The 23656-nt window shown below is 34.1% G+C and overlaps 2 protein-coding genes across 6 annotated transcripts in view; one reads left to right on the top strand and one right to left on the bottom strand.

Moving 5' to 3' along the window:
- Positions 1-14170, top strand: part of LOC129228174 (protein-tyrosine sulfotransferase 1-like) — a 126474-nt gene extending 112304 nt beyond the window's left edge. The window contains exon 5 of the mRNA XM_054862830.1: positions 8641-14170. Coding sequence (XP_054718805.1) covers positions 8641-9058 — 418 coding nt within the window. The 3' untranslated portion in view covers positions 9059-14170. The remainder of the gene's footprint in view (positions 1-8640) is intronic.
- Positions 1-23656, bottom strand: part of LOC129228172 (TGF-beta-activated kinase 1 and MAP3K7-binding protein 2-like) — a 303446-nt gene that overhangs the window by 204381 nt on the left and 75409 nt on the right. The window lies entirely within an intron of this gene.

Genomic DNA, 23656 nt, shown 5'->3' with positions numbered 1-23656 from the left:
CCTGACTTTTATGATGTCTGAATTTATGCACCAGACATATTCCCGCAAACTACTTTTATACCTAAATGTCTTACTTTTGCAATATCAGCCACATAACATTACAATACTCGGCGTCTTTAATCAATTCTACATGTTAGCCTTTTTTTTTCCCTCCACCAAACGAACGATCTTACATAAACCTTGCCCAAATATAGATCTTAGTCGAATAAAAACATAAATGAAAAGCCTCTTTCTAGCTTGAGAAATGTTCTTCCATTAATGCAAACCATAACGCCGTAATGATGTTCGCATGCCATGAAAAGTATTTTTACTGCCCGAGAGAGGAACAAGATATTATTAGTGTTTCGGGAGATTAATCACGTTGAGAAATCTTTGATAGCAGTAATAAGTCATTGATATACGTCGACTTTGACAGCTTCCACATGTACTTGATAATATGAAAAATAGTAATAGAGCTCATACAGTTATTGATTCCATGTTTCGATCATTTCTTAATTTTCTTAGTTTAAGACAAGAAATCAATTATGATGGTAATTTTTTGTGTTGTATCGAAAGATTCAACATGGAGCTCAAAAAATGTTTGCTTCGTAGATTTATCTTACCATATTATAAAAGTCTAATAATGGCGTCGGCAGCAGCCGATCAAATCAATAATTAGTCCTGACGTTGAATAAAAATATTGTGTCACAATGATCACGTCTAACGATGACTGCTGTTTCTAAATTAAGGCAGAACTTCATTTTAAAACAGTTATAATTCATTTTGTAATTACCTTGAAAAGTTTAAGCAAATTTCATATCATTTAGGAAAATCTATGTATTGATATTAAACTTTAATGTGCATGAAATATCAATAAGATTTCATTCTTAACATATTTTTAACGATAACTATGTTTGCAGACGAGAACCATGCTTTAAACACTCATTTAATTAAACTGAATTCTGAAAACTCTAAGCAGAGCATTAAGAAAATATTAGCTACCAGTTTGTTTCGCACTCTTGGCTTCCTTAAGAACTTTTCTATCTCCAGCTCAGTCACTTTCCTATGCCGGGCTAATGAGTGCTAATAAGCATGAAACTGCAGTCCTTGACTGGAAATGACTGAGCTCGCGGTGTATTTCACGTAAATACTTTAAATTTTGGTACTGTAGCAATAGATTAAATGTGGAAGAAAAGTATAAAATAAATTAACAGATTGAAATCACAAGTATTTCACGTAAGTATGCAGTTATTATGCATAGAACTGTGACATACTAATCCGTTTGTCTGTGGATTAACGACATTTATATATGAGATGGAGGAGTGATAATAATTTAAATGAATTATTTTAATATGTTTAAAGAATGCACAGTGAGAAATTTAGTAGATACTATCACATGCCCTGCTTTGTTTTAAAAAAAAAAATGTTAGCAAACATTGTTCGAGATCAAGGGCTCTATAAAGAGGCGGAGCCTTTCTACTGTACTTTATCCTATCACCCTTGTATTTGTTCAGTGTAAAACTGCTCAAATTGCTCAGTTAACTATATTGTTTTCAATGGTACCTTTGTCATTTCGTTGCACAAATTAGTATCGTTTATGACCAAAATTCGGCCAGTTGAGTTCAGTGTCTCTCCTTACCTCTTTGCATTTTGTTTTTAGAAAGAATAAGAAAGATCCAAAATGGCCGCCAGCATATAAAAGCACGCCGCTAAACTTTTGTATTCTTTAAACTTTAATTACAAACATTCTTATTTATTTCGAAAGTTCAAATACAGTTCGTGAGGGAAATGCCACAAGTTAATAACGACAATTCCGATTTTTTTTTTTTCATACTGTTTCGAAGGAACTCTCAACAACCTTTGTACTTGAAAATAAAATGAATGAATTACCAACATTTTTTATTGCACGAAAATTGCAAATTGCTGCAACAAGAGGTCCGGGTTGCTAGGAACCCCTTTTTCAATGCAAAGAAATGTGAGTTTTATGTCTTTTCATCCATAAGCTCACACTTCTTTGCATTGAAAAAGAGGTTCCTGGTAACTTCAAAACACGTGTCTGCAGTAATTTACTATTTTTTGTGCATTAAAACGTTGGAAATTCATTCATTTAATATGTTAAATGGGGAATGTTCAAATGGGTTTTAGCAGTCATATCTAAATTTCATTTAATCAAAAGTATTTATGCCTTCTTTCAAACAAAATGTTAAAGAAAAGGGAAACATTTTTATTTATTCCAAATTTGCAGTTACCTAATTGCAGTACTCAGCCGACGAGTTCAACTTACGTAGAAAATCAGATCTTTCGATTCGTAGGAAAAAATTTTAAATTCATGAAATTTCTGGACCCTTTTAAGGGAATTTATTATTAATAATATTTTGAATGCTTTTTAGCCTACTTTCCCAGTAAAAGTCAGAAAAAGAAGAAAAAAGCATGAAAGAAGGCTTAATGCATCTTAAAAATATCGTGAAAAACAAAAAAAAAAAGTCAAAAATAAATAAAATAATTAAATAAATATTGAAAAATTAAAAATTGGAAAGTAGGGTATTGAGATGGGGGAAAATGTCTGTCGGTCTGTCTGTCAGTCTGTCTGTCTGTCGGTCTGTCTGTCTGTCCCCCCCTAATAACTTTTGAAGGAATAGTCCGATTCAAAAAAACTTTTTTTTGTTCGAAAGATCTCGGCGAGGACACCTCATTCCCATATTTCACTTTTTGATTTGAACTATTTTTTGTTCAATTTTGAACAGTTCAAAAAACTTAACATCAGCGCCTACGAGGAAATTCAAGGCAATTCCGAACTGTGAGGCGAATTTGCTTCAAACAAGCTTTGTAGGAAAAAGATTTTGATGAAAAACTTGTATATAAAATATCTTTTTGATTTGAACAATTTTCCGTTCAATTTTGAACAGTTCAAATCCCTTAACAATAGTGCCTACGGGGAAACTGAAAGTCAATGTAGATTCCGTATTTGAAGGCGGATTTACTTCAAACAAATTTTGTTGGAAATAACTCTTGACGCCAAACTCCAGACTTCGACTCCGAGAATTTAGGGCACTTGACTCCGACTCCGACTCATGTGCCCGACAATTAATCGGACTCCGACTCCCCGACTTCGACTCTGACTTCGTAGTTTTGGCAAAAATTTACACACGGAGGACAAATGACTGACTCCGATTCTTAAATATTCGACTCCGACTCCTTTATCTCAAAATGAGATTGACTCCGACTCCGCAGCTATGGTTTTAACTGTGAAATAATTATTGTTGATATGACTTGTTTTTATTTTTACGCTAAAGTTTCAATTTAGGTACTCAGTTTTTGGCGAATAAACTCGAAGTCATTTATGTTTCTACATAAAGATATGCGCAGACGATTTTTTTTTTTTTTGACAAAGAAAATTATTTCTTTGACATTTTATTGTTTTTTTTTTTTGGTAAGTGCATTAATTCATTTAAAAAAATGTTTTTGGCAACAGGGGAAAAAGAAACGATTTTTTTTTTTGATATGATGTATTTATTTTAATGAGCTTATTAATTTTAATTATTATTTTTTCGTTTTGAAAGCTGTTTTAAGAATTTTTTTAATGGAAAAAAGTGTTTTAGCTGCTTTGTTTAAATAAAGAGCTGCTTTGTTTAAGTTGCTGTTATTTTATTTGTTCGTTTTTTTTTTTTTTTTTTTTTTTTTGTTTTTTTTTAGATGAGTGGGGAATATTTTATTCCTAGAAATCAGCTTAAAGTATTTTAAAAATATGTTTGAAAAAATTTGCGATTTTAGCTATTTTTGAGAATATTGATCAGGTACTAGAAAGTAGTATGGGTATACGGGAAAGTAGGCTCGTCTAGTTCTAGACAGAACTTCTTGTTATTTATTTCGTTTTATTAAAATTTTATTTTATTCATTTATTTATTTTCTAATTTAATTACATTTATTTATCATGCATATCTATTGCACAGTATAACTCAAATGATATGAGCTTCGTCCCCTTCCTCTTAAGTTAAGATCCAAAAAAGACCGAGGACAGATTTTGATGTTACAACAATAATAACAATAATACCGTACGCATAAAAAGCCCGTTTATGTTTACGTTAGCGTAGATGATCTTAAATGCAGCTTCTAGCATTCCATTAAGTATATTAGCCACCAAAGCAAAATACCCTAAAGTCATAACTAGATCCCGATATAGCATTTCCAACACTCATACGCAGACAACAGATCGTCAAGAGATTTTATTCTGTCTTGGCACGTTCCAAGTATAAAAGCTGAGCATCTAGTCTTCCGTTTAATACTCTTGAGGAATATTGCAATCCATATCTTTTCTAAGGTGTGACAGAAAACTCATAAAAGCCATTTTACGACCCACGAAAAAAAACTTTTGCATTTCTCCACCATTAGCCGTTCAGCGAGTGAAAATGTAATGCTCATGATAAAGTTACGGAATTCTTATAAACCCGGTACAAAGCTTTTTCACGAAGTTATGGTTTTGGAGTTAGGAACGAAACTTTTGGAAGCGGTATTGAGAGGGATATTTTTTCCCTTTAAGATATAAGAATTCGGAACAGAATGTTTAGATATTGATAAAATTTTAACGCGAACAACATCGAATGAGCACTTTTGACTTTGTCTAAATTGTTTAGAAAATTTTGTGCTTTTCTAATGTTGTTGGCGAATATTTCTTTTTATCATAAACATATTTGTTTTAAACATTGAAAACCTGGGCGGCAGCGTTTTCGCTGTTGTCCCTTTTATTGTGATTCCAACACTCAACCGGTAAACTATATTCAACAAAATAATAATTCTCATATATATAATAACCGATCATCGAATAACGCGCGAGATTCAACAATAAAACTCGCGCCACGGCATAATAATTTGATAATATGGTTTGATAATGGTTAACATGCAGGGGAAGGCTTTATTGTGACAAGACTGAACTCGGTCCGGTAACTTAACTGTTTTACTGGTAAGACTATGTCATTTCGAGGGAATTAAGAACCGAAAAAATGGCCAACAATGAACGCTACCTACTGGAGTTTAGGTTTTATCAGCTGGAGTTAGAGTTTCAATTTCAACTATCAAAATATCCCCAACCAGGCAATGGCTTCGTTCAAATGTAGAAGCAATTTTCACCCGTCATACCTTGGCGGGCGACTTAGTAATAATAATGAAATTCCATTGTAACTTTTTCCCAATTCTCGCCCTTATAACAAATGCTTTGATGACTAAAGTTGAGGCTGAGCTGTCACCTGGACCTCGCTCAATCGGTAAACCCACACCCATTATTTTTAATTTTTTCAAAGGAAGGAAGAGGAGCAAAGGGTATATAAATACCAATGCAAATTTTATCGGGAAGCAGCTAAACCCCGCCCTCTACCGTGTAAAACCATTATTTTTTCCTAACCGGGGGTGGGGGGGAATGACCTCCGTAAATGGCGAGCCGCCTTTGTAAACCACATGTGTGGTTGGCTCGGGGTACCTTGGGTTTAATGTAAGGTAATATAACGTAATTCCAACATTATGTGCTGAATATTTCCCTCCAAGTATTCCCTCCAAGGATGCAGAAGTGTCGACTAAAGAAAGTTCACGATGTCAGCATACGAACTTTCAAAATCTTGACAGACATTTGAGGCTGCTGAGGATAAAGTACTTAGCATACTGTTAGCCTTGGTCACTATAGGCCGATAAGAGTCACAGAATGTTTATGCTACAAAATTTATTCAAGCGAAATATAACTGACATTCGCTTCGGGAAAATTAGTTTCTGAATTCAAGAAGTGAGGACAGACGATATTAGTAAGAACAGGTGTTTCTAAAAATTGTAATTTCCATGCATTGCGGGCTGTCTTTTAAGGTTCTTTATTCATACTAAAATCGAAATAAAGAAATCTGCTAATGGATTCACTTAAGTACATTTAGTTTAGAAAATTCTCAACTCAAAGAGTAATTATACATAATTATCGTACATTAAAAGTTAAGGGGTAAAACAATAACAAACAAAGAATATTCGATAGGAAAGAATTTGACTAAGAGGAAAAAATAAATAAAAATTATTTGTGGAGAACAATTCTTCGTAATGACCATATTTATAAGCATTTTAAAACGATATGATTAAATAATATATTTCTCAAATACAAGGTGTTCCAAAAATGACTGACACATTTGAAACGAAACGGTCAGCGACTGAAATACACTGTTTATTTGCTATATGCTTGAAAAAACAGTAAATTTGCAGACAATGTAGTTAATTTGGAAAGTGTGTCTGTCTGAAAATTTACTGTTTTTCCAAGCCTATAGCAAATAAACAGGTCATTTTCGTCGCTGCACGTGTTGTTTTTATTGATTTTTGAAATATACCGACCATTTAGGAGCAGTGTTGCCAGATTGGGGGACATTTTGGGGAAATGGGTTTTAAGGGGAATTCTTTGGGGGGAAAAATTTTTCTTGGGGAAAACCTGGGGGGGGGGGGAAAAAGAATTTTTTTCGTATTTGGATTCGCGTCAAGAAGTAGTAGTTACATTGTATCAAACAGCGTTGGTTTAGCTTTGCTCAACTTTATGGAATTCGCATTTCGCATTATGCGGAATATTATGTTATGGAATTCGCATTAATGTTCTGCATGAGTAACCAGTTGATACGTGAAACGGGTGAAAATAAGTATGATAAAGAATGTTCTTGGATAAATATATACGAAAATCATAGTTTAAATGTACATACAGAAGCAGAGTAGTCAATGCATGCAGAAAAAAACATTTGGCTATTTCTTATCTTTAGGTCAGGCGCTTGTATTTGTGACTAGTGGCACCCGCACGGCTTTGCCCGCAGTAGAAAATTAAAAGGTCTTTTTGTTTCCCCTGTATATTTACAGATAATGCATGATGAACTTATCTCCAATTGACTTGCCCACGCTACGGTTCCATGTTATGATAGCTTGGTAATTTACTCGTCAATCTTATGATGATTTTGCTCGGGAAAATGTTCTTAAAATTGAAATAGAAAAAGTACAAAATCGAATTTTCGAAAAATCGCTTCGAGGTGCACACCTCCATGCTACAAACTAATTTTGTGCCAAATTTCATAAAAATCGGCCGAACGGTCTAGGCGCTATGAGCGTCAGAAAGATCCTGACAGCCAGAGAGATATCCAGACAGAAAGGATTTAGCTTTATTATTCGTAAAGATAAAGAAAGATAAAGATAAAAAAGACAAAAAAAAGCGAAAATGGGAAGAAAAAAAGTTGGGGAATTTTATAAGAAAATTTGGCTATTTGGGGAAAAAAAATTTTTCAAGAGACAAAAATATTGGAGGAAATCGATTCATTTTATGAAAATATTAGTGGACATTTTTTTTTTTTTTTTTGAATTTGGGGAATTTTGATAGAAAACATCGCTTTTTGGGGGAAAGTTGGAAGGGAATTGGGGAAATCTGGATTTAACCATCTGGCAACACTGTTTAGAAGATCTCAGAGACTGCGTTTTCTTTTATACCTTTCAAAATACTTGCAGCGCCATCTGTTGAGAAACCTTGTAACTAATTTTGAAAGTTTATCTGTCTGAAAATTTACTGTCGACTTAAGCATAATGCAACAAATGGTATATTTCTGTCGCTGCCCGTTTAGTTTTTAATGATTTTTCAAATGTATCAGCCATTTTTGGAACACCTTCTATCTATACTAATATTATAAAGAGATAGAGCGGGGTTTTGTATGTTTATATGTTCTGGGGAATCTCCGATATCATTGCAACTATTTAAAAAAAAAACTTTCACTCTATGAATGCATTCTCACTCAGGTGCTCTTCATGCACTCAGGTGCATTCTTACTGAGTGACATAGGGTATAAATTATGCATGTATGTATATGAACTAATTTTTTAAACCAGTTGTTTTTCTTCGCTACCAGTTTATGTTTTGTACTGTTTTGTTATCCAACATATATGAGTGAAAAAAATATGATGTCAACTAAACTTTGCTTTTATGTATCATTTATAGTGCTAAGTGTAATAGTTCATGAAATATAAATTTTTAAAACCGGGATATTCTATTATGTTAACCCTGTATTCTAAAAGAAGAATGAAAATCTTAGCTCCCTCTCATTAAAAAACCTTAGTACAGTTCAGTTTCCCCGATCAAGATAAAAATCAAATTTTTGAACTCTACTGACACTTTCTTTACACTGTCGACCACAATTTTTAATTTTACTATCTTGAGCCTATTTCATACTTTACTAGAGTAACAAAGAAGAAAGAAAACAACTTCAACGCAATTTTAAGTATTCTTTTGAAATTTCACACATAATTATATTACGACGGAGTTCCTTTGATAAAGGACTCTTTACATTCTGACTCTAAAATAGAACAGAAATTATATTCAAAAATTATTTGACTTCTGTATTCCGCAATCAATTCTTCGAACTTTATCAACATAATTCGAAGCAGTAATACTCCTGTAGTCATGAGTCGAATACTTTATTTCCTCATTTAGAATTTTCAGGCTGAAACACTTAATGGATCTATTCGGTACTCGTCGTGAACTGCGAAATAGAAATATGTGACGCTAAATGTAGTGTTTTATCATCAAATCTAAAGAACAATAATAAATCCCGATCTTGAATCGCGTTGAAAAAGAAAATCAGTCATGTGAAGATCTCACATGATTTTCTTCTTTGTTTTTCAGGCTGGAGCGCTCAACAGATCAAGTCATCAAACCAATCAACACCATAGCTCTGACCAAGTGGGTAGGAAAGTTACCCCAAGACGTGATCCGGGACATGCCATCTCTAGCTCCCATGCTCCACATTTTGGGCTATGACCCCCACGCTAATCCACCGGACTATGGCAAGCCGGATGCCCTGGTCATACAGAACACGTGGGAACTCAAAGTGAATAAGCAAGCCTGGGACGAGCGCGAAAAGCTTTTAGCCGAAAAGCGAGACAGCATCTGGAAATCTTGGCTGCATAAAGGTAAAGTGAAAAATCGGCCTTCGACAATATCTGGATCAACGAGCAGAAATTATCAAAACAGGTCCTCCACTTCTTGGGGAAGAACTGTTGTCAATAGAACTGACTTACAGAAACATGAAAGAGGCTTGTAGCAAGAAATGAAAGTGGTTTAAAGTGGTGGAAGCAGCAGGTCATAATAATTTATTGCATGTGAGAACAAAAAGTAAATAAGTAGACCTGAAAAGAACACAAGAAGAGATTTCATTTAAAAAAAAACATACAACACCATCTGCAAATCAAGCTTGCAAGACGTAAAGTGAATGGTTGGTCAGTAAAAACATCGAATGCAACTAACGAGCAAAGCTAATCGAAAGGGGACCTTTATCTCCTGAGGAAGAGTTGATGTCAACGGATATGAAATTCTAAGACAAGAAGGAGATATTTAGCAAGAAATGCAAGCATTTTGAAATGATGGATACAGCATATCCCGATTAGCTACAACACGTAGACATTGGAAGTGTATGAGTACATCTGGGCCGTATGCGACATGCTTTTGTCCGATAAGAGGAACAATATCCGGAAATCGTGTCTGCAAAGAGGCAAAGTAAAGATTCAGCTAGAAACAGCATCTGCAGCTAAAGACAATCGAAATAGGTAAGCCACATCCTCGAGAAGAGCTGTTGTCAATACAACTAAATTTCAGAAAAAAGAAAGAGGTTTGCAGCAAAAAATAAAAAATGCTTTGAAGTGCTGGAAACAGCATGCCTCAATGATCTGGAGTGGAACGTGTTGAAAATTACTAGTATAAAAGCAAGTTTTCGAAGAAAGAGAGAAGCTTTTATCCCGAAAACAGGTCCACATTTTCGAATCCGTGACTGTTTAGAAGGTGAAGTAAAAAATTGGCCAGTGACAGCATCTGCATCTACGAACGAAAAAAGTCCAAAGAGGCCCTCCACCTCTTAGGGAAGTTCTATTTTCAACAAAGCTGAATTTCAAAAGCAATAGAGAGCCAATTTGCGGTTTAAAAAAATATATTATTTTTAAACATAATTGTTGAATTTGCTATTGCGGTAGATTTGCCTCTACAGCCCGTCAGATAGTAATGGTACATATGCCGCTTTAAATAATCGGACAGATCAACTGGAATAATAACGCAATAAATAGAAAAGCATTAGATATAAAGTAAGTATATGAGAATAAAATAAAAACTGTACTTCGCCGAATGAAAAACGAATGCTTAAATTAGGATATCTAAGAGGTAACGAAAAATTTCTTGCTTCTTCTGCAAAAATGGCAACTATTTGCCAAAAGAATTCTATTTTTTCAGCAATATCTATGATGCTCATCCATATACCTATTTATTGATTTGAAAAATAATGAAAGGATTCGGATAAGGGAACAGTACTGACAACCAAAACAAAACTTGTTGCTTTAATCCAATTGGACATTCCTGAATAAGGGTGGTAATCCTGAATGCAGATTGCGGGTGGAAGTCGTGAATAATGGCTTAATATTTAATTTACATCTTGTGTGAGTGTTTACACTATCTTGAGTGTGTTAAGTTTTCAATTGGAAATGAGCGCAACAACAAGTAGTCACTATTGGTAAGGTCATACAATCAAGCTGGCTACCCTATGTCACCATTAGGAGAGAGGACACGAAGTGATAAAAGGTGTCAGACAAGAACTTACAGCATTGCCAACCAACAAAAACGTATTGCGTTAATCCGTAGTCACATTCCTGAATAAAAATGTTGATATTGAGTGCAGGTTCGGGGTGGAAGTCCAGAATGAAGTACAGTGAAACCTGTGTAAGTTGACCACCTGCGGTGCACTACTTTAGTAGTCAACTTAAACAGGTGGTCAACTTACAGAGTTTGATTTATATGATAAGGGCTAATTCCGTGCCTGAAAAAAGCGGTCAACTTACAAGGATGGTCAACTTTACAGATTTTACTGTACCACATTTACACCTTGAGTACCATATTACACTTCTGTCCTGATTTGATCCTCTGTCCTGAACCTGAAAACCTTTTTTTTTTTTTTGGTAAATGTAAACAAACAAATAATAGAACAACAATGAATAGGCACTAAAGATATGATCACACGACCTTACTGGCCAGCTCTGGTCGCCGTTGTGAGAGATAAATTCGAAGAAAAATGGACTACAATACGAATACTGCTGAAAACCATCATACAGCATGTTGTATTAATCCAAAGTGACATTCCTAGATAAAAACGTTTGTTCATCTTAACCTTTCGAAAATATTTTTTGCCACTTTTGTACTCTAAAGTGTTCTTTTAAACTCTTAATTGAACCTTTCTTGTTTGGACACGCTCAGCATGTTCAGCAAAGACTTGTTCAAAATTCCCTCAGTGTCACCAATTTCAAAAAGTTTGAAGGCGACTCTGAACAACTGAGCGCCATATTCTTTAACCAATTAACACATTGATTGCGTCGTCGACAGCCTGTATATGGACTCCCTGCGCTAAGCTAATTATTTGAAACAATTTGAAGGAAAACAGTTTTATTGGACTTTTTCATGAATAATACAGCATACAAAACAAATTCTATACATTTTTTTCTAGAAATTTTCCACACTGATATTTTTCAAAGCAAGGGACAACACATAAGGTAGGTTTGGACGCACATGTTTTGCATTGATAACGCTATTCCTTCCGAATGTTCAGAGAATGGCAGACGACGCATTTTCTTACATATACAGTAAAACCTGTAAAGTTGACCACCCTTGTAAGTTGACCACCTGTCTATGTTGACCGCTTTTGTCAGGAACGGAATTAGTTCAATCTCATATAATGAAGGAAAACCTCTGTAACTTGACCACCTCTCTAAGTTGACCACCTGTCTATCTTGACCACTAATGTACGCTAAATTTGGTTTGGAGTAGTGTAAAAAACCCTTTGTAAGTTGACCACTTTGTTTATTTTTCAAAACTTTCTACAGCAAATTATTTTATTTTATTATTTATTTATTTGTTATTATTATTATTATTTCTTTTTTTATTTTTTCGATAGCTTTCCAAAAATGTCTTTAATGCTTTGATGGCAGACTAGCATTTTACTAACTAAATAGCAGCATAAAGCTTTTGCTGCTCTTTATTCTCCAAACTTGTGTTTCATTTGTTGTTCTATTTGAGATAGCTTTTTATACGCTGTTCAATGAAAATAGGTGTCAGTAGAAAAGTTCAAAGTCTTTTTCTTTCAGTTGCAATATGCTGTGGCAACACAGGAATTGAGCTAAAAAGAGCAGGACCGGATCTATACATTTTAAGCCCCCCTGCAACAAAATATGTAGGGCCCCTCCCTAGTGGCCAGCAGTGTTTATTTGTAAAGTGAATAAGTCTTAGTGCTAGTTTTTTTTTTTTTTTTTTTTTTCAATTTTCTTCAATTTCTTGGGCCGTTAGCCCCTTTAAGGACGCGAGCCCCTCGCACTGCAGGTACGCAGATCTGGGTCTGCTAATTAGTAAAGTTACATGTTTCTGGTGCAAGGGATTAAGAGATATGACATTTTAATTTTGCCTTTATGAACTAGGAGAGTCGCGCTTATTGCTCTTTGTGCTATAAGTTGTAGAAAAAAGCTTGTGAAAACGAAAGTTAGTTGAACTTGAAATTAATAAAAAGTATGAAATATTATATTAAAATTAATTGAAAATGGAGAATGCCAGAGAAAATTATCCGGCACATATGGAATTTCTAAAACTAGTGTCTAATATAGTTAAAAACAAGTAAAAAATAAAATTATTTGAATGGCATTTTTAATTATTGCTTCACTTTCAATAATGTTAAACAATGAAATTGAGTTGAACAGAGAGAATAAGGGTGAATTGCTCAAAAAATAAATACATGGTGCAAGAAATGACAAAAAATAAAAAAATCATTACCGCCCTTGATAAGTTGACCACCTGTCTAAGTTGACCACCAAAGTACTGCACCGCGAGTGGTCAACTTACACAGGTTTCACTGTACTTACATATGTAAGACATGCTTACGTTTGCTCATTTTATGTTTTTATTTACTCATAGACAAAAAACTCGCGCGCTATCTCGTTTGATCGCTCGCACGCCTGCTTGCATCAGAAAATGTTTTCAGAGCAAACGCAGTAGAGACGCGATCTTGTGTTCTCGTTTTGAACCTTGTCTAAATGTTCGTTTATGCGCGGCAGAACAGCCAGGAAAGCCAATGGAACCCGCTGAAGAAAAAATTTAGCAACGTGTTGACTGGAGGACGACTTATCTCGTCCCTAGCGCATACAGCATATTTCTGGAGGACGAGTTATCTCGTCCCTAGCAGTCAAGGTGTTAAAACCGTTATAAATTTGAATATTCTATCTACGCTTCAAACTTCTTGACAAATGCTTTAAAATAATTAACTTTTTATTAGTTTCAAAGTTTCCTTATGTAGATATTGTGGTAAAGACCTCTTTTCTTTTTCTGTTTGATAATGAATTTGTCTACACGTCATTTGATTTTTACTTTACTTTGAACTTTGATATCAGATTGAGGTTGGTTACTGTTAGATTCAGAAAAAGTAAATAAATTATTGATAAGTTCATGTTTATTTTTGCCTACAAAATATTGAAATCCAAACATTGTGTCATAAAAACTCATTGTGTCAGAATTGGTTATTAAAGGTCTTGAGATTTGTGAAATATATCAGACATAATCTTTGTATATCAGAAATGTTGTAAATGTATTACTCATATCATGTAAATTGTTTTTAAACATGTCTTTAAATGTAATACGTTTAAAACAATGCATTTATTCAATTAAAATAAAGCTCACACCTACAGTATCAGCAACAAAATTCTAATCACTTATTCCTGCGCATTTTATTGGTTCTACGTAATTTCAATACTACACCCTCGTGTTTAAACATTGACTGTCATTCATTTCCTTATTTAAAATTCATTACCCTAACACAACCGTCATTTGTTGATTACGTGATGGCGTAATGTAGGAGACATAAATCATGTTTATTAGATGGATATGATATTAATATCCCATTAGAATTCAGATATTTTGTAGGTATGAAGACAGCTTAGCACAATCTATATTCATTAGTAATTTTTGATACGAAGCAAATGTTATAACTTCTGGAAATTTTATGTAAAATGAAACAGCACAACATTTGTAACTTGAATCTATTTGAAAATGTCATTTTACCGATGCATAATGGTATTCTTTATGAGTTCCTGAAAATTCTAAAATTTTCTTGAAAAACAACAATAAATGTTTCTCTATAAAAGCAAAAAAAAAAAAAAAAAAAAGTCATACCTTTTCCAATAATAAAGTAAACGTTTTAAAACTCTTAAAACTTGTACAGTGATAATTCTTTTTTCATGTAACGTTACACCCATAAATACTGGTAACATTACACAAATTTTTTACATTGCGCAGATTGCATTCGTTCCCTGAAATCTCCAAATGTGGCAATGAGAAGCAAAGGGATATAGGTGGACAGTTTCAAGTTTTGAGTAAAACACGTTTAAAGATAGGGTCCTATAGGTAGGCTTTCATGAAATTTTTTTTCTTCTAAATCATGCTTTATAGCAGCATCCACCAGTACTGCAAGTACTGTATTTTGCCCCAGGACAGAGCAGAGGGTCACCTTCCATTTGTACAGGTATATCCAAATTTTTAATTATTCCACTTACATCCCTTTGCTTCTCACTGCCTCAAATGTTAATTGGAAATCGTGGAAAAGGATAAATCATACAAAACATTAAACTATGCGCTAGATTTATGTAAAATACACACAAAAGAGTAAGTTTCAACAAAATTTAATCGTTCAAAACATAGGAAGAATGAAAGATTTAGTGCTTTCTGTTTGCCCCCAGAGTACAATATTTATAGAGTTAATGAAAGCACCTGAATTGCGTATGAAAAATAGCAGGAAAGGTGAAATGAATGACTGGGAAGTTTTATTAACCTTCCCCATGATGTAAAACTAGTTGAATCCAGTTGATTCGCGTTAGTAGACCTGCTACAGAAGAAAACATAAGATCACTAAATTTTAAAAAGCAACCTTTTTTAGTGTCATTTTCAAACAGTGACAACACCTTCACAATCGTCTGGGAAACTCTCAGAACCTCTTCTATATGTTCCGTACACTGTAAAAAAAAATTCCGAAACGTTACTGATTATTTCCATGGGACGTTGAGGGATTTCTCGGGTTTTCAACCATTCTCTTGTAAAATCAAATTACACAAAAAAGTTTCTTGGATTGCTTCAAATTGTACGAATACAGAATCTTCTCTGGCGTGAAAAATATTTTTATCTGCCAGTTTAAAGATTAACTGAGTGTTTAAGTGTTCGGTCACAGTCCTTCCTGGTTGACTAAGCTCCCAAAGAGGGCGAATCAGTCTTTGGATAGAAGCAGCTTCGCAAGACAAAAATTGCGTATAATGGAGTTGCATGGTTCTTACTTGCAATTTTGCCTTCTTGCTTTTGCCATGCTTGATTTTAGTTACAAAGATTGCTACAAGTGTGGTATTATTGTTTTTTTTTTTTTTTTTTCATTTACCCCAAGTACACCAATCGACTCTACATTGGATTTCTACCAGAGTTATAATCTGCTCTCGGACGGTAAAATCGCAAGCGTGCTAGTCGAGAAAGCAAACGATAAGACTTGCACACGGTTTTTAGATGAATTTTTTGGTGAAAATGGTGCATCAAGCACTATAAATACCGTAAATAAGCAAATTAGATTTGAACGTATTTTCCTCAGTATTTTATTTCATTTACTTGTTATAATATTTCTCATACGAAAAAGGAATATAAGAAGAAACATATATTTGCTTGAAAATATAAGTTTCTGAAAATTAAAGAAAAATAAAGAAAATTATTAAGAAAAATTATAGCTATTCCACCACCATTATTTTCAGTATTCTCTTATAAACAGTTTCGAAATATTGCTATGTCTCTCAGAGAAGTAGATTTTTATTAATAAATTATAGGGGAAGTTTACAAATGAGAAATTTAAACAACCTTCATCACTTTTCTTTTAAAAAACTTACTGCTCACTGTCGTTCGCGAGAAGTAACTCGAACATAGATAGATAGATACATAGATAGACAGATGCATAGATAGATAGATACGCTCTGCTTTTAATTATGTAAGATTGGATTACAAAGCAGTATTTTTTCAACCAAATTCTGTCAAATGTATTCAAATTCGAATTCTCGTTCAAAAGAATTACTTAAATAAATTCCGACAGAAAAAAAGAAATGCATAAAACTTCCATCAGTTTAATTCATCTTTATTTCCGATTTTAATAGGTTTCGGGTAAAACAATAAAAAAAAATAATAATTTCTCACTGCTGGTATTGAAAAATCAAATCTGCTTTTAACAGATTTCGTAACTGACAACGCAGCAGAATATTTTTCTACTGGCATTAAAATTTCCTTCAATTAAAAATAAATGCAAATTACTCTGCGGTACATTAGTTAACATCTTCATGCTGTTAAATGATATATGAAATAAAACTCAAAAAGGTTTTTTTTTCCTTCAAGAGTTATAAAAATATCTTATCAGTCAGAAAAGTCAATTTATAAATTTGAAAGCAACTCACATTCTTTCAGCTTAATGAAAATATTTTCCCCAAAAGTAAAAGTGCGTCATTTCTTTCAAACGAATCGTTTGCTTTACTTCAATCCTGGAACCCTTGACTTTCATCATCTGTGTGTATGTGTGTGTGTGTGTTCGCTCAAGTAAGAACTTTTTTCCACCTCGTTCTAAAATAACATGTCGTTTGGGGGAAAAGATAATCAACTTTTCAAAAATGTAATTTAGTTTGATCAAAGGAATGGAAAAAAATGTTTATTTATTTTATTTTTTTATTTCGTATTGCAATGTCAAGACGTCAGAGTTTGATTCTAATTTTAGAATTCAAAGGAAACACAACGCTATATTAACTGCGTATTATGTATTAAAAGATACAGCGTTTCGTTTATTCTCTCTTAAATAATTTATGGATAAATTGTTTGCATCTTGTTACTCTCTTTTGCAGTTCAAGTGTTGTAAAATGCATTGCATTTTGCTACAGAAAAGTTAAACACCAATGAATATTATGGTTAAATGATTAATTTCAGTTGGAGTTAAAATTTCATCTTGAGAAAAGGAGAAGTCTCCCCCCCCCCCCTTCCCCCCAGAACTGAATAAACCTACTTCCGATTTACCAACTTTAAGTGTGGTAAAATGCATGGTATTTTCTCCTTTGAGAAGCTAAGCACCAATGAATATTTTGGTGCGAATGATTCGTTTTACTTGGAATTAAAATCTCACTTTCTAAAAATGAGAAAGAGTTCCCTTTAGAACTAAGCGAACCTACTTTTCCATTTATCAAATTCAAATGTGGTAAAATTCTTGGCATTTGTTTTCTGGAGAAGCTAAGCACCATTGAATATTTTGGCATTAAGGATTCCTTTTATTTGGTGTTAAAATCTCACTTTGTGAAAATAACAAGGAGACCCGTCCAGAACTAAACGAACCCACTTTTCTCTTTGCGAACTGCAAGGCTGGTGAAATGCAAGGCATCTTTTCCTTAGAGAAGTCATGTTTCGAAGAATGCACTAATGATTAGTTTTAGTTGCGATTAAAATCTCACTGAGTAATAAAAATAATTTGTGATGCCCATTATTAAGTGAACAACTGCGTGAAATAAATTGTCTAAAAAATCTTAGTCAAATTGTTTAATCTATATTTTAAGTGATGATATTTATATGCAATATTTTGATGCAAAGTAATCAAAGATAAATTTCGATTTCTTGCTTGTTTCTAAATTTATTGGTTTGTTAATTGGTCAAAGACATGTTGAATATCATATCACTTATAAATTACGTTTATCTCTACATTCAGCTCAATTGTGAAAATTAACAGAATAAATCTTCCTTTTCTTAGTAATTTCGGTTTTTTGATCTGGTTTAGATTTATAAACTGCTGTGAATCGCAAACCTTTTGACATCTTTTTTATTCCTGACATCTCGTGGTCGTCTATAAACCGAATCGAAGATTTTCTACTTTTAACATGTTTCAAATTTATTTTTCACCGGAACGTCTGAAAGAAGGGAGATTTAGAAAGCTGCAAATTCATCTACTCACAGCTTTGTCCTTGGGAGAGGATTTGGTCAAAATATGCAAGAACTTTCTCCTGCTAGAGGACATTACATCTCTTTATTACTACATTTATAGTCTAACGTACAAGTTGGCTTACACGGATTAAAAATAAGAATTTTTGGGAGCCTTTCGCTGTGCCTTTGCAAGCATTTTTTAGAAAACTATAAGAATGACAATGAAGAGATGTAAATACAATGTTTTAAAGTTTATAAAATTAAAAATGAAAAGAGTTTCAGCTAACACACAATCGAAAAAAATTCAGAGAAATTTTTGGAAAATAATTCACCAAAATTCATGCACCAAAATTCTGCCAGTAACAAGCCTAGCAAAAACAAGAAAGTTTAATGTTGAAATTTCAGTAAACTTCCTGAAATCTTCCTGGAATCGAACTGAAATATTCAGAATCTTTCCCAATCTAAGTGAATCATTTCTCTGAATCAAATCAGGATCCAATTCTGTTTTAGATACCAGTTTGTTTGCACTCTTGGCTTCCTTAAGAGGTTTTCCATCTCTAGCACAGTAACTCCTTTGCCGGGTTGATGAGAGCTAATAAGCACGAAAATGCAGTCCTAGACTGGAATTGACTGAGCTGGCGATGTATTTTTGTCTTAGCCCCGGCTATGGGTGGTAACTACTGACCTACATATGTTTATCCTTCCTGATTTACAACGAAAGTTCCTAATTCAAATGCGGCCAAGACGGAATTGCAAGCGACTCCTTCAAAGCAACGAGACTCGGCAAATGTCAACCCCTAATTTGCCTGCAACTCAAGCCAAGGGCCCAGTCAATCTGATCACGCCGTAGATGAGCTAAAGGCGAGATCTATACTAATATTATAAAGAGAGAGGGCGCATTTTTGTATGTTTATATGTTCGAGATAATCTCCGGAATCATTGCAACTATTTCAAAAATTCTTTCACTACATCAAAGGTGTATTCTTACTGAACATACATGATGGAAATTTACTGAATAAGTACGTTTCTAATCACGCAACCAAATTAGTAACCGATCAGCGACTCGCCTATGATACCAGAACGCAAATTAATGTTTATCGGCATACCCAAAAGAACTGAAAAAAGTTTAATAAATTTACCACAAGAGATGATCAACAAGCACACTAAGGTGCAGAGGTTTTTTTTAAATACTAAATTGCAGCAATTTTTCTCACTTACTGACAACCAGTGTTGGGCATTAATCAATTATTTTTTCAATTGCCTTGTTACTTGATTAAAAAAGTAATTGCAATTAAATTAATTGCAATTAAATCAATTGCAATTAAACTATTAATTGTACTTTGCAATTAATTTAATTAGATTAATGTACGTTAATCGCTTTTCACAGTTAAAATAATTGCAATTATTTTTTTAATTGTTTTATGAAACAATTAAAACTAACAATTAACTTAATGTATCAATAGGTACAGGGCAGCGTACAGAGTTCAAAGTATTATTCGAATTCGTATTTTCGTTCAGTGTTGATTGCTCGCTCGCCGAGTGAACTATTCTCGTCTTGGCATGTTTTTTCCACACGTAAATGTTTGTGTTTTGATTAAGTGTTTTAAAATTGTGCAAATCATTGTTTTGTAGTTTAACCTGTAACAGGGGAAATCTGAAAGAAGGACATAACAGGGGACGTAAGATCTCAGAGACCGCTCTGTTTATTTATTTATTTATTTTTTTTTATTTTTTTTTATTTTATTTATTTATTTATTTATTTATTTATTTTTTGAGCAATCACGATTGCTTATTGTTCTCACTTGACCGTTCTTGACGTTGTGGTTCCTTTTTCAGCTTGGATCAGCGGCTCTGCAGCACCACCGCCCACCGGCCTCTGCAGGCGGCGCGGCGGCTGTTCCCGATCGTGAGTTATCCGCTTTTCCTGGTCGAAGGCGTCCATGTCCGGTACACACACGCCTACGTGCATACACACAGGTCTATGTACACACAAGCCTACACATGCATGCACGTGCGCCTACGCACACACAACTATACACACGTAACCACCCAGGAGGGGGGGGCAAGCTTGGTGGACAGGAGCCGTTTGTAGAAACAGTAACTCGAATGAATAGGGTCCTGTCGCAACTCCTGATTGCGAAATACATAATTTGAATTAAAAATATCAGAATTAAATTAATTTAATTTTTTTTTATCGTGTAATTAAGATGAATTTCTGTAATTTTTCTCAGATGTTCTTTGGACTTTTACTAGTACGGATTTTTTTTTTTTTTAACTAAAATATATCTTTTTTGAGGATATTTTGCTGGAGCCATAAGATTTTTTGAGAAATGTCATATGCTGAAGTAAATAACTTATTTCTCGTAATAAAGTTACTGATACTTGGAATGCACCGCCAGCTCAGTCATATCCAGCCGAGGACTGCAGTTTCGTGCTTATTAGCACGCGTCAGCCCGGCATAGGAAAGTGTCAGAGTTGGAGACTGAAAACACCTTAAGGAAGCCAAGAGTGCCAAACAAACTGGCAGCTAATATAGAATTAGCGCAGACCAGACGAGTGACCGAAGCAATGGTTCGGTTCAACTCGAGTATTTCATATATATCTGCTTTAGCCCTGGCTATTGGGCGGTAATTTACTGAAAGTTACTGATATTTTATTTGTTACTAACATGTGTATTTAAATAGTTAAACAGTAATATGGTGCCTGTTTTGCGTCCACGTCCCAGGTAGACCTGTCGTCTGTAGAATATATTGTACAAAACCAGTAATTTTTTTATGAGTTAGTTTTAATTAAAATTCACAGGACGATCGACAATTGTTAATTGTAGTAAACTACAACTAACAATTAATTAATTGTTAACTGTGGTAAACTACAACTAACAATTAATTGTTAACTGTAGTAAACAACAATTGATTAATTGTTAATTGTAATTTTCCACAATTACAATTGATCAATTGTTAGCTGTTGTGGTTACGTTTATCAATTAATCAATTGTTAATCTTTAATTGTTAATGCAATTAAAATTTGCCCAACTCTGCTGACAACGCTATGAATGTCTCCCTTTAGAAAGACTCCGTACGTTTCATACGAAAAAAATGGTGCATTTGCAAAGTGCCTTCAAGAGGTCAGCCCATAATGCAGAACGGATGTTGGATGAGCCACTGTTTGAATATAGACGCCGTGGATAGAACTCTAAGAGAACTAAAAGGTTTAGATAACATAATGAGAGGCGTCATCGTCGCATTTGCCGGTGACTTTAATCAAACTATTCCAGTGGTTCCCTAGATAAACGCTTACAGATACACTTCAAGCCTGTTTGAAGTCATCTCCTTTTAGGAACTCTGTACGATCTCTGTATCTTATGAACTCTTTTAAAAGTCCATATTTATTCTATTAAAATTAAAGGTGGTAATCCAATAACTTCGTTGCGAAACTTTAATTTGTTCTATGAATACAACGGAAATGGACTCCCAAGTAAAATCAATATGGACTAATATGATTTATAGTATTATTCTTAATGGACCAGCAGCAGATCAGTCAGCTCATATTCCTTGAATTCCCATCGTCCTTGCACATTTCCATTTCCAATATAAGTAATTGCAATTTTCAATGAAAATTTCTTATGCCATAACCATTATCAAAACTGAAGGTCAAACGTACAGTTGTGTGCAGTACAGCGTTACATTTAGGAAGATTATATTGTTCCCGGGGAAGAAAAGGTTGGTCTCTCTTGAGAGGTAGGTGAGAGGTAATGAAATTAGGTAATGAAATGAATCAATTTCTTTGAATCCTCATCAAAATAGAAAACAAAATATTGTATACCATGATATTTTAAGACAAAAAAATGGCATAATATTTACTTAAGACACATAATTTTTCAACCCGAATAAGTTCGGGACGGGCCTCTAGAAGTTTGATATTTTTTTTTTTTTTTTTTGGCAATGTTTGACAAGCAGGAAAATGCTTGATTTTGACAAGACTGAAAAGGACCCGGTAACTTAACTGTTTTACTGGCAACACTGCAATTTAAGGAGAATGAAGAAACGAAAAAATGGTCAAAAAATAACGCGATCTACTGAAGTTTAGGGTCAATCCAGAGGAGTTAGGGTTGAAATTTCAACTATCAACTATCACTAAAAAGGCATTTGCTTCGTTCAAATGTAGAAGCAATTTTCACCCAATATGCAGTGACGGGAGATTTTCTAGTATTATATAAGTTTTTGCGAGACAGCAATGCACGCGTACTGTTGGTTTAGAAGGATTGGATTAAAAAAGCTATGATAAAATAAATAAATAAATAAATGGACATAACTCGACGTATTTACGCTGCACCGTTTTCCGCTCATGCTCAAGATGAAATATATTTCTATTTATTCAAGCGAAATTTAACGAATCGATATTTCTTTCACAATTTCTGTTCCGAGCATTTCCATGGCATAAAGCATGATTGATCGAGCTGGACCGGTCAACTATCGCCTCGATAATAAATAAAAAATTAAAAGTGATGCAGATCCGACAAGGGAACCTGCTCTGAAAAGGTATTGATTGAATAGCTATTGATACCATCTGCTGTTTCGTATTGGTATGATCTAAGGCAGTTTCTTGCAACCTTGTTTTCTGCCCAAGAACCGGTAGTATCTACAATTAAAAAAAAAAAATGCAATTCCTTTATTATTATATTTGGGCGATTCGCGAAAAAATGGTCCGTGCGTAGCGATAAGTTTTTTATTTTTTCCAGCTAACCAAAGCCTTCAAAAAATAATGCTGTTGGGGAATAATACATGCTTTAATATACTATCAAAGCATAAAAGTTAATCTCATATTTAATTAATAGTTACTTGAAAAAAATATAAAAACTTAGCGTTATGCATGGGACATTTTTTCGAGAATCGCTCATTTATTTTTCATTGTAAAAAAATTCCGAAACGTTACTAAGTATTTCCGTAGAACGTTTCGGGATTTTAATGGTTTTTATCCACTTCCTGGAAAAATTCAGTATCATTGTGAAAAACTTTCCTGAATACCCACAAATGGCACGAATGCAGATTTCTCACTCTTGCGAAAAATATTTTTAGCACCCAGTTTAAAGATTAACTGACCGATTTTATAAACTTTATCAGGGCTTCAATCCGACAGCTTCAATCCGACAGCGGCCCGTCCAGATTGCGAACGCTCCCAAAAGGTGCAAATAAGTCTACGAATTGCGTTGCTTTGTAAAATTTGCAAGCGAGTAAAAATCCTGATTGTTACTTGCAACGGCAACGCACCGCGTCGTAATAACGATTCATTCTGACCAAGATTTCACTGATCGTTGCGTTTTCGTCGCGACGCGTGTAAGAAAGGTGCAGGCCCCAAATTTAAACAACCACTTTAAGCCTCTCTTTAAAACTAAAATGTTGCGTAAATTCGTGTTTGTGTAATAAGTATGTGATATGTCATGCATCCGTCAATATCCGGCTTTGTATGCATTTAGCCCGTCAGTATTGCGTTTCTGATCCTCTGTTCTTGCGCGATTTTTACTTCTCGTTATATGATTGATCTGTCATGTCATTTTTCCACCTATTTTTAATCCTCCTGTATATAGCTAGACAGATAGTTGAACATTTATCTACTGGAAAGTCGCCCGCCAAGGTATGACGGGTGAGAATTGCTTCTCTTCTAT

Source organism: Uloborus diversus, chromosome 8, assembly GCF_026930045.1.
Source record: "Uloborus diversus isolate 005 chromosome 8, Udiv.v.3.1, whole genome shotgun sequence".
Classification (NCBI taxonomy): Eukaryota; Metazoa; Arthropoda; class Arachnida; order Araneae; family Uloboridae; genus Uloborus; species Uloborus diversus.
The sequence above is the reverse complement of the archived record's forward strand: the minus strand, read 5'-3'. Positions and strand labels throughout refer to the sequence as shown.